Raw genomic sequence first — 14384 nt, forward strand, 5'->3', positions numbered from 1 at the left:
GGCATCCTTGTCTTGTTCCTGACCATAGAGGAAAGTCTCTCAGCTTTTCCTCATTGAGGATGATATTAGCTGTGGGTCTTTTGTATATGACCTTTTTGATGTTGAAGTATGTTCCATCTATCCCTACTTTATTGAGGGCTTTTATCAAGAATGGATGCTGTATTTTGCCAAATGCTTTCTTTTCATCTATTGACAGGCTCATATGGTTCTTATTCTTTCTTTTATTGATGTGGTGTATCATGTTGATTGATTTGCAAATATTGAACCACCCCTGCAGCCAGGAATAAATCCCACTTGATGATCATAGTGAATAATTCTTTTAATGTACTGTTAAATTCTATTTGCTAGTATCTTGTTGAGATTTTTTGCATTCAGTTTCATCAGGAATACTGGCCTCTAATTCCCCTTTTTAGTGGGGACTTTGTCTGGTTTTGGAATCAAGGAAATGCTGGCCTCAGAGAGTGAGTTAGGAAATTTTTCTTTCATTTCTATTTTTTGGAACAGTTTGAGAAGAATTGGTATTAACTCTTCTTTCAATGTCAGGTAGAATTCTCCTGGGAAGCCATTTGGCCCAGGACTTTTGTTTGTTGGGAGATTTTTGATTACTGATTCAGTTTCTTTGCTGGTTATAGGTCTGTTCAAATTTTCTATTTCTTCCTGTTTGAAGTTTGGTAGTGTGTGAGTTTCTAGGAATTCATCCATCTCTTCCTGATTGTCCAGTTTGTTGGCATATAATTTTTCATAGTATTCTCTTTTAAGTGTTTGTATTTCTGTGGTGTTAGTTGTTTTCTCTCCTTTTTCATTCATGATTTTATTTATTTGGGTCCTTTCTCTTTTTTTGATAAGTCTGGCTAGGGGGTTATCAATTTTTAATGTAATTTCTATCAAAATAACGCTAGTATTCTTCACAGAGCTAGAACAAATGATCCTAAAATTTGTATGGAATGAGAAATGACCCCAAATAGCCAAAGCAATCATGAAAAGAAAAACAAAACTGGAGGCATCATGATTCCTGATTTCAGACTATAATACAAAGCTTTAGTCATCAGGACAGTATGGTACTGGCACAAAAACAGACATATAGATCAATGGAACACAATAGAAAATCCAGAAATGGACATACAATTATATGGTTAACTAATCTTTGACAAAGCAGGAAAGAATATCCAATGGAAAAAAGACAGTTGTTTTTTTTTACACAAATAGTTTATTGTCAAGTTAGTGAAAAGACAGTTTTTTAAATAAAAGGTGTTGGAAAAGTGGATGACAACATGTAGAAGAATAAGTCTGAACCATTTTCTTTTTTTAAATGTTTGTTTGTTGAGAGAGAGAATGAGTGGGGGAGGGGCAGAGAGAGAAAGAAGGAGACAGAGAATCTGAAGCAGGCTCTGTACTGACAGCCCTTGACTGGGGCTTGAACCCACACACCGTGAGATCATGACCTAAGCCAAAGTCGGACATTTAACTGAGTCACCCATTTCCCCCCGAACTACTTTCTTACACTATATACAAAAATAAATTCAAAATGCATGAAAGACCTAAATGTGAACAGGAAACCATCAAAATCCTAGAGGAGAACACAGGCAGCAACCTCTTTGACCTTGGCTGGAGCAACTTCTTATGAGACACATCACCAAAGGCAAGGGAAACAAAAGCAAAAATGAACTATTGGGACCTCATTAAGATAAAAAGCTTCTGCACAGCAAAAGAAACAATCAACAAAACTAAAAGGCAACTGATGGGATGGAAGAAAATATTTGCAAATGACATATCTGATAAAGGGTTAGTATCCAAAATCTATAAGAAATTTATCAAGCTCAACATCCAAAAAAACCCAAACAACCCAGTTAAGAAATGGGCAGAAGACATGAGTAGACACTTTTCCAAAGAAGACACCCAGATGGCTAACAGACACACGAAAAGATGCTTTATATCACTCGTCATCAGGGAAATACAAATCAAAACCATGATGAGATATCTCCTCACAGCATTTAAGAATGGCTAAAATTAACAACACAAGAAACAAAAGGTTTTGGCAAGGATGCAGAGAAGGGGAATCTTCTTGCACTGATCATAGAAATGCAAACGGGTGCAGCCACTCTGAGGAACAGTGTGGAGGTTCCTCAAAAAACTAAAACTAGAGCTACCCTATGATCCAGCAATTCCACCATAGTATTTGCCCAAAGAATACTAAAATATGGATTCAAATGGGTATATCCACCCCAATGTTTATGCTAGCATTATCAACAATATTCAAAATATGAAGAAAGCACAAATGTCTATCTACTGATGAATGGATAAAGAAGATGTGGTGTGTGTGTGTATATATATTTTCCACTATATATATATATATAGTGGAAAATTACCCATCAAAAAGAATGAAATCTTGCCATTTTCAATGATGTGGATGGAGCTAGAATGTATTATGCTAATAGAAATAAGTCAGAGAAAGACAAATAACACATTATTTCAGTCATATGTAGAATTTAAGAAACAGAAAAGATGAACATAGAGGAAAGGTGAAGGAAAAGAGAAGAGAGGGAAAAAGAAAATACAAGAGACTTAAAATTTTAAAAAATATTTATTTATTTTTGAAACAGGGAGAGAGACAGAGAGAGAGACAGAGAGAACGAACAAGTGGGGGGAGGAGCAGAGAGAAACACAGAATCCAAAGCAGGCTCCAAGTTCTGAGCTGTCAGCACAGAGCCTGATGCGGAGCTCATACACATGAACCATGAGATCAGGGCCTGAGCCAAAGTTGGACGCTCAAATGACTGAGCCACGCAGGCACCCCACCACAAGAAACTCTTAAAGATTGGGGCACCTGGGTGGCTCAGTCTGTTAAGCGTCCGACTTCAGCTCAGGTCATGATCTCACGGTTCATGGGTTCGAGCCCTGTGTTGGGCTCTGTTCTGACAGTTAGCTCAGAGCCTGGAGTCTGCTTCAGATTCTGTGTCTCCCTCTCTCTCTGACCCTCCCCTACTTGCTCTCTCTCTCTCAGAAATAAACAAAACATTAAAAAAAAAATAAAAAGATAGAGAATAGGGGCACCTGGGTGGCTCAGTCAGTTAAGCGTCCAAATTTGGCTCAGGTCATGATCTCACAGTTCGTGGGTTCGAGCCCCGCATCGGGCTCTGCACTGACAGCTCAGAGCCTGGAGCCTGTTTCAGATTCTGTGTCTCCCTCTCTCTCTGCCCCTCCCCCACTTATGCTCTGTTTCTCTCTGTCTCAATAATAAATAAATAAAAACTTTAAAAAAGAGAATAAACTGAGGGTTGATGGAGGGAGGTGGGTGGGAGATGGGCTGGATAAGTGATGGGTAATAAGAGAGCACTTGTGATGAGCACTGGGTTTTGTATTTAAGTTACAAATCACTGAATTCTACTCTTGAAACTAATGGTCACTGTATTTTAAAATTTAAATTTACAAAGTTCACCAAAAATTTTACAAATTGTTGTTGAGAAGAAAGAATATTAACATCATTATCAGTCCCAATATGTCAAGATTATTAATAGTGTAATGTATGTTCTTGTGGACATTTTTCTATGCATGTATAGATTATTAAGAGTTGGGGTGGCATTATATGTTTGTGAACTACTTACTGTAACAGTAAACTATAAGCAACATATTGTATTTTTGTTTGTGATTATATGCATATATCATAATTAACTTAACCATTATCTTATTTAAGGAAATGGTACTTTTTTTCCTTTACATTTTTCTGTCCATTTTAGCTCTCTGTATTTACTCCCCACTTCCTTACATTCTGTGTTTGTAAACCTTGGCCACTGTTTCCACTAGCTGTAGAGTTGAGAGGCTGTGGAACTGAGAGTCCTCATACCTGGCAAGAGGAACAGCCTCATGAGGATGGGGACACACACAGGTCGTGTGGCTGCAGTCCTGTGCCAGCTCCCACCTCTCTTGGTATCTGGGGTTTGTCAAGGTAGTGTCATCTGCTCTCTAGCCATCTGAGACATCCTCCCTGGAAGGGTCTTGAGCTTTCTCTCCAAGAATCCAGAGCAGAGTCTGACTTTGGGCACAGCTTGAATTCTACAAAGAGTTGGTGCTTTCCTGTGTATTGTTGTGGTGATGAAAGTTTGGAGTGAACTTTGTAGGGATCCAGACTCTTAGCTCCTGATTCTAAGCTCCCTGATGGCTGAGCACATGTCTTGTTGCACAGTATCCTTAGTGCTAGCATTGTCTACACTTAGTACTTGCTGAAAGAAGTCAGAATTGACCAAGTCATTTCTGGACCAGAAGACCTGGTGGTTCCCACCAGCTCAGCATTCCCTGCTCCTGTAGTTTCTCTAACGGAAACCAGAGACTCCCTATATTCTCTGTGATTCATTCTGTCATGGGAGGAAGTGTTTACCTATGTGTGTCAGCAACTGACCAGGGAGTGAGAAATCAACATGTTGAAAATACTTATTATGGAGAATTTTTGACACATGCACAAGCATATTCTATGGACACAGGTCTATGAAATACTTTTAATTCATCTATATGTGCCCATCATCTGCTCAACAACCACTAACGCGTATCAGCTACCCCAACTACATGCTATTACAATTCCTAATGTTATTGCCATATTACTTTAAGGCACATCATCTGTAAATATTCCAGGATGTTCTCCATAATATAAGGACTTTTATTCATTCATTAAAAAAATATTTATTTTAGAGAGAGAGAGAGTGTGTGCATGTGAGCAAACACAAGCAGGGGAGGGGCAGAGAGAAAGAGGGAGAGAGAGACAGAATCCCAAGCAGGCTCTGCAATGTCAGTGCAGAGCTCAAGGTGGGGCTGGAATTCACAAACCATGAGATCATGACCTGTGCCAAAATCAAGAGTTGGATGTTTAACCAACTGAGTCACCCAGGTGCTCCAATAATATAAGGACTTAAAAAAATACTACTGACAATGTCATTATCACTTTGCCTAAATCCACATATTCCTTTAATATAATCAAATATTGAGGAATCAGTTTTTTTTTAATTTTTTTTAATGTTTTATTTATTTTTAGGAGAGAGAGAGACAGCGTGAGCAAGGGAGGGTCAGAGAGAGAGGGAGTCACAGGCTGAAACAGGCTCCAGGCTCTGAGCTGGCAGTCAGCACAGAGCCCGATGCGGGGCTCGAACCCACGAACTGCGAGATCATGACCTAAGCGAAAGTCGGACACTTAACCGACTAAGCCACCCAGGCACCCCATTGAGGAATCAGTTTTGATTAAAACATAGGGCTAAACTTCAGGAACTTTTAGCCTCGTGAAAAAGATGGCCAAGAATTCAGTGATTATTATATACATCAGCGAGTATGATTACAGTGGAGCAGCATCGTCTGCCCATGTAAATCTTCTGACAGGCTGTTCTGTCAAAATGGTTGAGGGATGCAAGGTGGGAAGGAAGGGAAGAGAAGGGAAAAAAAATAATCTAAATCATGGGAGGCATTTCTTCTGTTCTCTTCTTCCATGAGCACATGACCAAAATAGGTCAGTGGAGGCAGGAACTTACCTTCCTTCATTAGGCTCATTTCCTGTTCACCTTTAAGACTATGAACATCTCGGCCAACAGACACATGAAACGATGCTCAGCATCCCTCCTCATCAGGGAAATACAAGTCAAAACCACACTGAGATACCACTTCACGCCAGTCAGAGTGGCTAAAATGAGCAAATCAGAGAACTCTAGATGCTGGTGAGGATGTGGAGAAACGGGCACCCTCCTACACTGTTGGTGGGAATGTAAACTGGTGCAGCCCCTCTGGAAAACAGTGTGGAGGTTCCTCAGGAAACTAACAATAGAACTCCCCTATGACCCAGCAATAGCACTGCTAGGAATTTACCCAAGGGATACAGAAATGCTGATGCATAGGAGCACATGTACCCCAATGTTCATAGCAGCACTCTCAATAATAGCCAAAACATGGAAAGAGCCTAAGTGTCCATCAACGGACGAATGGATCAAGAAGATGTGGTTTATCTATACCATGGAATACTACATGGCAATGAGAAAGAATGAAATCTGGCCATGTGTAGCAACATGGATGGACCTTGAGGGTGTTATGCTGAGCAAAATAAGTCAGGCAGAGAAGGACAAATATCATATGTTTGCACGTATAGGAGGATTAGGAGGAACTTGACGGAGAAACAAGGGGGAGAAGAAGGGGGGAAATGGTGGGGGAAGGGAGAGAGGCAAACCATGAGAGACTCTTGAATGCTGACAAAAACTGAGGACTGATGGATGTGGGGGGGAGGGGAGATGGGCATGGAGGAGGGCATTTGTGGGGATGAGCACTGGGTGTTATGTGGAAACTAATTTGACAATAAACTATTTGTAAAAAAAAATTTTTTTTGAAAAAAAAAAAAAAAGACTATGAACATCTCCCCACCATGACTGTAATTCTAGTGTTTAAGATAACCCTTATTTTTAACAACATTCATCTTATCATCTCAACAAGACTGGATGCTCCCACAGGGTAAGGGAAATGCAGAGGATCTGTAGCTTACAGTTGTCACCACAGAATAACCATGTCAGGATTACAGTGACCAGCCCCGAAGAGTGTCCTGTGTGGTCCTTTTTGGGAAACCCACACATGTGGTTCTTGTGGTTTTTATGTTTCATTAACTTGTTTCCAACTTGATTTGTGGAACCAGGTTCAGCAAGAAGAACAAGGACAGCATAAATCCTTATATATACCTGCCATTTGGAACTGGACCCCGAAACTGCATTGGTATGAGGTTTGCGACCATGAACATGAAACTTGCCCTTGTCAGACTCCTGCAGAACTTCTCCTTCAAACCTTGTGAAGAAACACAGGTCAGAGAACTTTCCACATAAAGAATATTTTACTTTTTTTAAAATTAAGAGATATGGGGTGTGTGTGTGTGTGTGTGTGTTTGTATGGGCCCATTTATCCTAATAATTTGTTCCATTGGCCAGAGAATGTATTTGGGGCCATCTGTGACCTTTAAGGGTCCATCAGCACTGAGTGTCACGTCTGTGGTTTATGAACACCCAATCATAAGAGACATATAGTCAGGGCAATTAGCATGACTGATTATGCACAGACCTTTGAACTTGACAGTGTTTTAAAGTTATTTCAAATCCACTGGAAAAAAAGGAACATATTATGCATAGTCATGAGGTGTAGTTATTAATGCAACATGACTTTTTGAACGATGCTATTCTCTACCACAACTTACAGATGCTCTCATGACCATGGTTTCAACCCCTGCTTGTACATTGGAATCAGTAGATTCTTTTAAAAAATTCTGCTGCCCAGGCCATCTCAGAAATTCTAACATAATTCAGTCATAGTGTGGATTTAAAAGTGCTCCTGTTGATTGTCATGTACAAGTGATGTTGAGAGTCATGGGTGTGAAGCATGTCTGCCAGATGTGAAGGACTCCCACAGTCCAGACCATTGTGGTTATTTGGCCACAAATATGAGCTCTGCTCCAGTCAAGCTGTGTTCTCTTTCTATTGCAATCTGCTATCATGAATGGATATTTCCACTGGGAGAGATGAGAGGATGTTTAGCATTGAGGATAGCCATACAATAAAATGTGTAATGCCCACTCAGGATGATCTTGCAAGCTTCAACACATACAAAATTAACTGTATCACTTTTCAAGTGGTATGCCATAATGGCTAAGAGCCTGTTTTAAATTTTAAGCACTACTCCTTTTTACTTAAAATTTAAATCAAAAAACACAAAACAACATGAGATTGTGTCCAGTCTGGTACAGAGTAGACATTCAATAGATATTATTTTGAATAAATTATGGATGAATGTTTCCACACTCCAGTCTTGACAGTTTACAGAGTAAGTTTAAAGAATATGAGATATATGAATTTAAAAGTAGTATTTGTTTGTAGACCCTTATTCTCCTTCATGTATCTGGTCTGCTTTGCTTCTGTTGTCAGTAGAACTTCATTTTTGGTTTTCATATGCTTTATTAACTTTTGCAGATCCCCTTGAAATTAAATGCTCAAGGTATTATTCAACCAGAAAAGCCCATTGTTCTCAAGGTGGAGCTGAGAGATGGGAGTGTGAATAGAGCTTGACTTTCCCTAAGGACTTCCCCTTTGTTTTTCAAGAAGCTGTGTACCAGAATACCAGAGACCTCAATTTACTTTGTGAGGAAAACCCAGAAATGAAGATGGGCTTCATGTACTGCTCATGATGGATGACTAGGGATTCCAAGCTCCTGTTATATTCATGGAGCATTATATATTGTGGAATGTGAGGAAGGTGACTAATAAGTACCAGACATGTAAACTCAGCCTATCCGGTCCAAGTTAGTACCATCTATTCCCCTGACCACTGATCGATAATAAAAATTTCTCAACAACTGTGTCAACAAACTCATGAAACAAGAAATTTTGTTGTGACCTTAGTAGTAACATTTATATTACACATCTTATGTTGAATATTATATATTAACTATTACATTGAGTGTGCCAATCACCATCTCTTTACAAAAGTATTAACTGATGGCTTCTTGCACATTAAGGGGGAATCCATAGAACTGATGAGTGAGGGGCAGTGATGGTGTTTTTTACCATCATAGTCATTGGGTAGGTGGGGCTTGTTCAGAATTCCAACATATGTTAAGATAGATGAGAGTCAATCCACTGTGACTTTTCTCACTTCTCAGAAAGTTTAATTCTTCAAGTTTTGGAGCACATTTTTTTTTATAACGCTTGATTGAGGCAGTTTTTATTACTAGTTTTGATATAATGTTTTCATCTCATCTGCCCTGATGTTCTGTTAGACAGGGAACATGCTTTCTCTTTGTGGCCTAACCTCAGCTCCCCACTGTCCTGATACAACGAACATAAAATAAAAGGTGGTTGATTGGTCAGTGGATTGGGCAGAAAATCTAAAGGCATTTGTCCATCAGTTGGTATCAGAAGCTGCATAGGATCCTTCCTTTTTTCTTCCTTCCCTCTCCTCCCCTTCTTTCCTTTCTCCTCCCTCCTTTACTACTGCCTTTCCTTTCTGGATAACTCAGTTTTAAACTAATAGGTGGTGCATAGCCAGGTGGGCAGCTCTACCTTGGGGTTCAGGGACAGAGAAGAGAGTCACAGTGACTAAAAGACAGAGACAGAGTAGGGCAGGGAGTATGGCCACATGGAAGAGCAGCCTGGTATGGGTGTGGGAGCCCAAGCTTAGTGAGAAGGGTGTCCAGACAGAGGGGTGGTCTTGTGAGAGCCACAACATCCTAAATATAGGTAGATAACACAAGTAGTGTGAGGAGGGCATCCATGAATGTTAAGTGATGGAGTGGGGATTAGTTACATAAAGGGGAACTGATCAAAGTAAATATCTTAAGGATAAATGGAAGCCAGATTTCTCACTGTTGGAGAAGGGAGTCGCAGATGGAAAGGGAGAAAACCAGAATGGGATTATGTATTCAGAGATTGGAACTGAGTGTATCAGTGATAAAATCCTGCTTTTCTAGGGAGGTAGATGATAGGTAGATTGACTTAAGATAAATAGATATGTGTGCCTAAGTGAAAACACATATCCCCTATCTGACAGTTCTTAGAAACAGTGACACTGTAAGGGCAATGAGCACACCCTTAGCTCAAATCTTGGCTTATTAACATCATTTTCCACTGAAAAGACTAGGGCTTTTCAGAGAAATGGCTGACCCAGGCTGATGGAGCACATGATGAGCATGGAGCACCTTGTCCTGAACAGTGATGGGGACACCTCCAAAGAACACAGTCTAAAAGGTTTCATGGGCCCATCCGGCATGATTTGGGCATCATGATAACTAAGGGAGGGAAGTGATTATGACCCATTGAATAAAACAGGAAAACACAAGTATCCACAGGTGTAATAAATACAGGATTGATCACAGTTGATGAGGACACTGACACAGTTTCAAAGTACTACCACTCAAAAAACACCCATGAGCTGCCAGAGGAAAGAGCAGCTCACAGAGCAGAGACCTGGCAAATGAACGAGTGTCATCAGGAACAGGAGGAAGTGATGGTGTGTTGCCCAATAGGACTTGGTGAAAAGAATGAACATAACTTCTGGGATATTCTTGCTGAGGAGGAAAACCCGAAAGAAATCTTGAAAAAACGTCAGACAAACCTGACCAGAGGAATACCTACTCCTAATCTGTACCTGGAGTGTAATCTTCAACAAAGTCAAGGTCATGACAGTGATGAAAAAAAGAAGAAACAAGCCCATAATGGAGTCACCTGCCTGCCAACTCCACCTCACAGCAAACCAAGACTAATGAGGCTTTCAACCTGTCCCAGGAAGATGACCTTTTAATAGTCAGTTGAAATTTCTTGATGGGCACTGGTGAGTCATCTGCAAGATAGAAACCCTGCAGGTTCTTCCCCCAGAGAAGGGGTCCAGTCCTGAAACAATCATTGCTTTTCCTTCTAAGCACTTCCTGCCCCACCCTCCTTCCTGTAAAACCCTGCATCTTGTACACCTCCTGGGAGCATCTGTCTGCCTGTTAGGTGGGCTTGCTGTTGATTCATGAATCACTTAATAAAGCCAATGAGAACTTTACCTTGACTTGCTGGAATTTTATTTCTCAATAAAGTCAGACTAAGGAAATATTCCAGGCTGAACTACAGAGACTAAAGAGGGGACACATGGAAACTCAGCAAGTGGGTTGGGTCTTTCAGTTATAAAGGACATTGTGGGGATAGTTGGGGGAATTGAGGGCTCTGATGAATACATGGCAGTAATGTGTCAGCATCCAAGCCTTGACTTTGATGGAGAATGTATTATAGGAATTACAGTAGATTATGAAATAACAGGTCAGCATTTACTCCGAGATTGGTCAGGAACATAGTTCTTGGAACAGACTCTTCTGGAAGCTTGTGATTGTTTTCAGAAGTGGTTCAGAACAGCACCTTGGATCTACACAGCTCTCCCCCTCCCTTGCCTTAGTCTGACTTGTATCATTTAATATAAGGAGACAGCACCACACAGTGATTTAGAGATGAGGAGCTCTGAAACTGGAGAGCTTGGGTTTTGAATCCCAGCTCAGTCAAGACTGAGTCTTGACCAATCAATGGCTTTGGGTAAATAAGGAAAAGGTGCTCCCTTTGCATAGCTGGGCCCACAGGGCTTGGGCTGCATTTCAGCACCTGTATGCCCCTCAGCTGAATGTTATTGTGCACAAATTAGTTCAGGTTTAGTCATTGTCTCAGGCTGGGTTCCCTAAAAGCAGAGCCTGAAATGGGGGTTCTGGAGCAAATGTTTTACTCAGGGAGTGCTCTTGGGGAAAGGATTGAAGGGACCTGGGTAGAGCAGGAAGAAAAGCTGAGTGAGTTTGGTCTTGGGGGAGCCTGACATGATGAACCCCGGGGCAGGAATTATATTGCTGAGTGGATGTCACTTTGAGACAGGAGATGGCATCTTGTATCCCATCGGTTGGTAATGGACTGGAGCACTAATTCCCAGGTGAAATGGCTTCAGTTTGGCCAAGGGTGATTCTCCTTAGAATGGGACAACTGTGAGCTAGTAAGACCCAGTACTCTCAGCTTTTGCGGAATGTGTATGCTGCCCAGTGACAGAATTTGGCACCTTCCTCCTCTGCAGACACATCTACATGGTGCCTTGAACTAGTTACCTAATACCTTACTGCCTTGGTACTTAGTGCCTCAGATTCTGTAAAATAGGAGGATAATGTCAGTGCCTATCTGAAGTGATGATGAAATCAGATGATGTATGTGTAAGGTATTTATAACACAGACCAAGGGCTACGGAGTGAGCACACAATCAACGTCAGCTATTCTCTTAACTGTATTATCGTCAGTCCTCAGGGGGCCATGTTGGTTTTGACATTTGCGCTCCAGCCTTGTCAACTCCAGCTTCAATCTGCCATTTTAGAAAGTAATCAAATACATCCTTCATAGAGCTTTAACTATGAAGTTAGTGGTGTGTCAGCTGATGCTGTTCAGGAATTTTCCAAAGAGCAATAGCAATATCTTTATCCTAGAAGTTCCTTTGTCATGTGAAAATTAATCATGTGACCCCCACTGAAATGGAGTGGGGAGGTTCGGCAGGGGTCACTGTCACACCCTACCACTCAGACCAATCAGGAAGAGATAGACTTGACCTCACAAGGACTTGACCTTGAACTACTTTACTATCCCAGCTGCAGGAAGAAGGGCTTTCCTTGTCACCACCACTCAGCACCCCTTTTCCCCAGCAAGAGCCCTGCCAATGAGAAGCCACCACACTCCAAACTCCCAGGTTACTCCATGCACTTTAGTTTATTTTTATTTATTTTTTAAATAGTTTATTGTCAAGTTGGTTTCTATATAACACCCAGTGCTAATCCCCACAAGTGCCCTCCTCTATACCCATCACCCCCCTTCCCCTACCCTCCAACTCCCTGCAGCTCTTAGTTTGTTCTCGGCATTCAAGAGTCTCTCATGGTTTGCCTCCTTCCCTCTCCCGCACTATTTTTCCCCTTCTTCTCCCCCATGGTCCTCCGTTAAATTCCTCCTAATCCTCCTATATGTGCAAAGATATGGTATCTGTCTTTCTCTGCCTGACTTATTTCACTCAGCATAACACCCTCAAGTTCCATCCGTGTTGCTTACACATGGCCAGATTTCATTCTTTCTCGTTGCTGTGGAGTATTCCATTGTACAGATAAACCACATCTTGTTCTTCTTTTTTGTAATAGTTTCTGTCATGTTGTAAACCACATCTTCTTGATCCATTCGTCCGTTGATGGACACTTAGGCTCTTTCCATGTTTTGGCTATTGTTGAGAGTGCTACAGTGAACATTGGGGTACTTGTGCCCCTATGCATCAGCACTCCTGTATCCCTTGGGTAAATTCCTAGCAGTGCTATTGCTGGGTCATAGGGGAGTTTTATTGTTAATATTTTGAGGAACCTCCACACTGTTTTCCAGAGGGGCTGCACCAGTTTACATTCTCACCAACAGTGTAGGAGGATGCCCATTTCTCCACATCCGTGTCAGCATCTAGAGTCCTCTGATTTGCTCATTTTAGCCACTCTGACTAGTGTGAGGTGATATCTCAGTGTGGTTTTGATTTGCATTTCCCTGATGAGGAGGGGTGCTGAGCATCATTTCATGTGTCTGTTTGCCATCTGGATGTCCTTTTTGGAGAAGTGTCTGTTCGTATCTTCTACCCATTTCTTCACTGGATTCTATGTTTTTTGGGTGTGGAGTTTGGTGAGTTTCTTCTACATTTTGGATACTAGCCCTTTATCTGATATGTCTTTGCAACTATCTTTTCCCATTCTGTCGGTTGCCTATTAGTTTTATGGATTGTTTCCTTTGCCGCATGCACTTTAGTTTATAACCCCCTTCCCAACCTCCCCTTTTCTCCTGGGAAAAACAACTCAAAAAACCAACAACCCCCACCACCACCACTTTAATTCCCTTTGTTCTTTAGACTGGGCCATGGTTTTGCTGAAGCTTGTTTGTCCTGGATTGAAATTCTCTTTTTTTTCCTGAATAACTCCCTTTTGGTTGGTAAAAAAGCTGGCAACATGTGTGTATGTATGTATCTATGTATTTAAGTTTATTTATTTTATTATTTTTTATAGTGGTGGGTCAGTTGGTTGAGCACCGAACTCTTTTTTTTTTTTCATTTTTAAACATATATTTATTTTTGAGAGAGAGGGAGATGGAGCATGAGCAGGGGAGGAGCAGAGAGAGGGGGAGACATGGAATCTGAAGCAGGCTCCAGACTCCAAGCTGTCAGCACAAAGCCCGGTGTAGGCTCAGACTCATGAACTGCAAGATCATGGCCTGAGCCGAAGTCAGCCACTTCACAAACTGAGTCCCCCAGGCACCCCTACTTATTTATTTTAAAAGAGAGAGAGCATGAACAGAGGAGGAGCATAGAGAGAGAGAGAGAGAGGGAGAGAGAATTCCAAGCAGACTTTGTGCTGTCAGCACAGAGTCTGACTCTGGGCTTAAACCCACGAACTGTGAGATCATGAATTGAGCAGAAAGCAAGAGTCAGATGCTTAACCAATTGAAACACAAAGATTCCACTGACAGTTTTTATTTCTAAGGCTAAGAATCATCACACCTAAGTGTGGACAGTCTTGAGGGCAGGGATACACTGCAATGACAGGAGGGAAACTCTCCCACTGCATTCATGTGGGCTCTCTCCAGCCCTCTCTTAACATTGCTCTTCTGGGACTAGAGTTCTGACCTGTCAGTCTGGTCATTTTCAGGCTATGCAGCATCCAATGTGCATGAGAAGGTAGGATGAGATATGCTTATCTCTTTTTTTTTTTCTGATATATATTTTTAATATAATTTATTGTCAAGTTGGTTTCCGTATAACACCCAGTGCTCATCCCAACAAGTGCCCTTCCCCATGCCAACAGCCCCCTTCCCCTCCCCCCC

At 41.4% G+C, this 14384-nt stretch overlaps 1 protein-coding gene across 6 annotated transcripts in view; it reads left to right on the top strand.

Moving 5' to 3' along the window:
• LOC120227978 (cytochrome P450 3A12-like) overlaps positions 1–8363 on the top strand; it is a 49810-nt gene extending 41447 nt beyond the window's left edge. For all 6 annotated transcript variants that reach the window (XM_039226068.1, XM_039226070.1, XM_039226072.1 and 3 more), the window contains 2 exons: positions 6650–6812; positions 7968–8363. In XM_039226068.1, the coding sequence (XP_039081999.1) occupies positions 6650–6812; positions 7968–8063 (259 nt within the window). In that variant the 3' untranslated portion in view covers positions 8064–8363. The remainder of the gene's footprint in view (positions 1–6649; positions 6813–7967) is intronic.
• Positions 8364–14384: the final 6021 nt, after the last annotated feature.

This window comes from Hyaena hyaena, unplaced genomic scaffold, assembly GCF_003009895.1.
Source record: "Hyaena hyaena isolate Hyena2069 unplaced genomic scaffold, ASM300989v1 scaffold_20, whole genome shotgun sequence".
Taxonomy (NCBI): domain Eukaryota; kingdom Metazoa; phylum Chordata; class Mammalia; order Carnivora; family Hyaenidae; genus Hyaena; species Hyaena hyaena.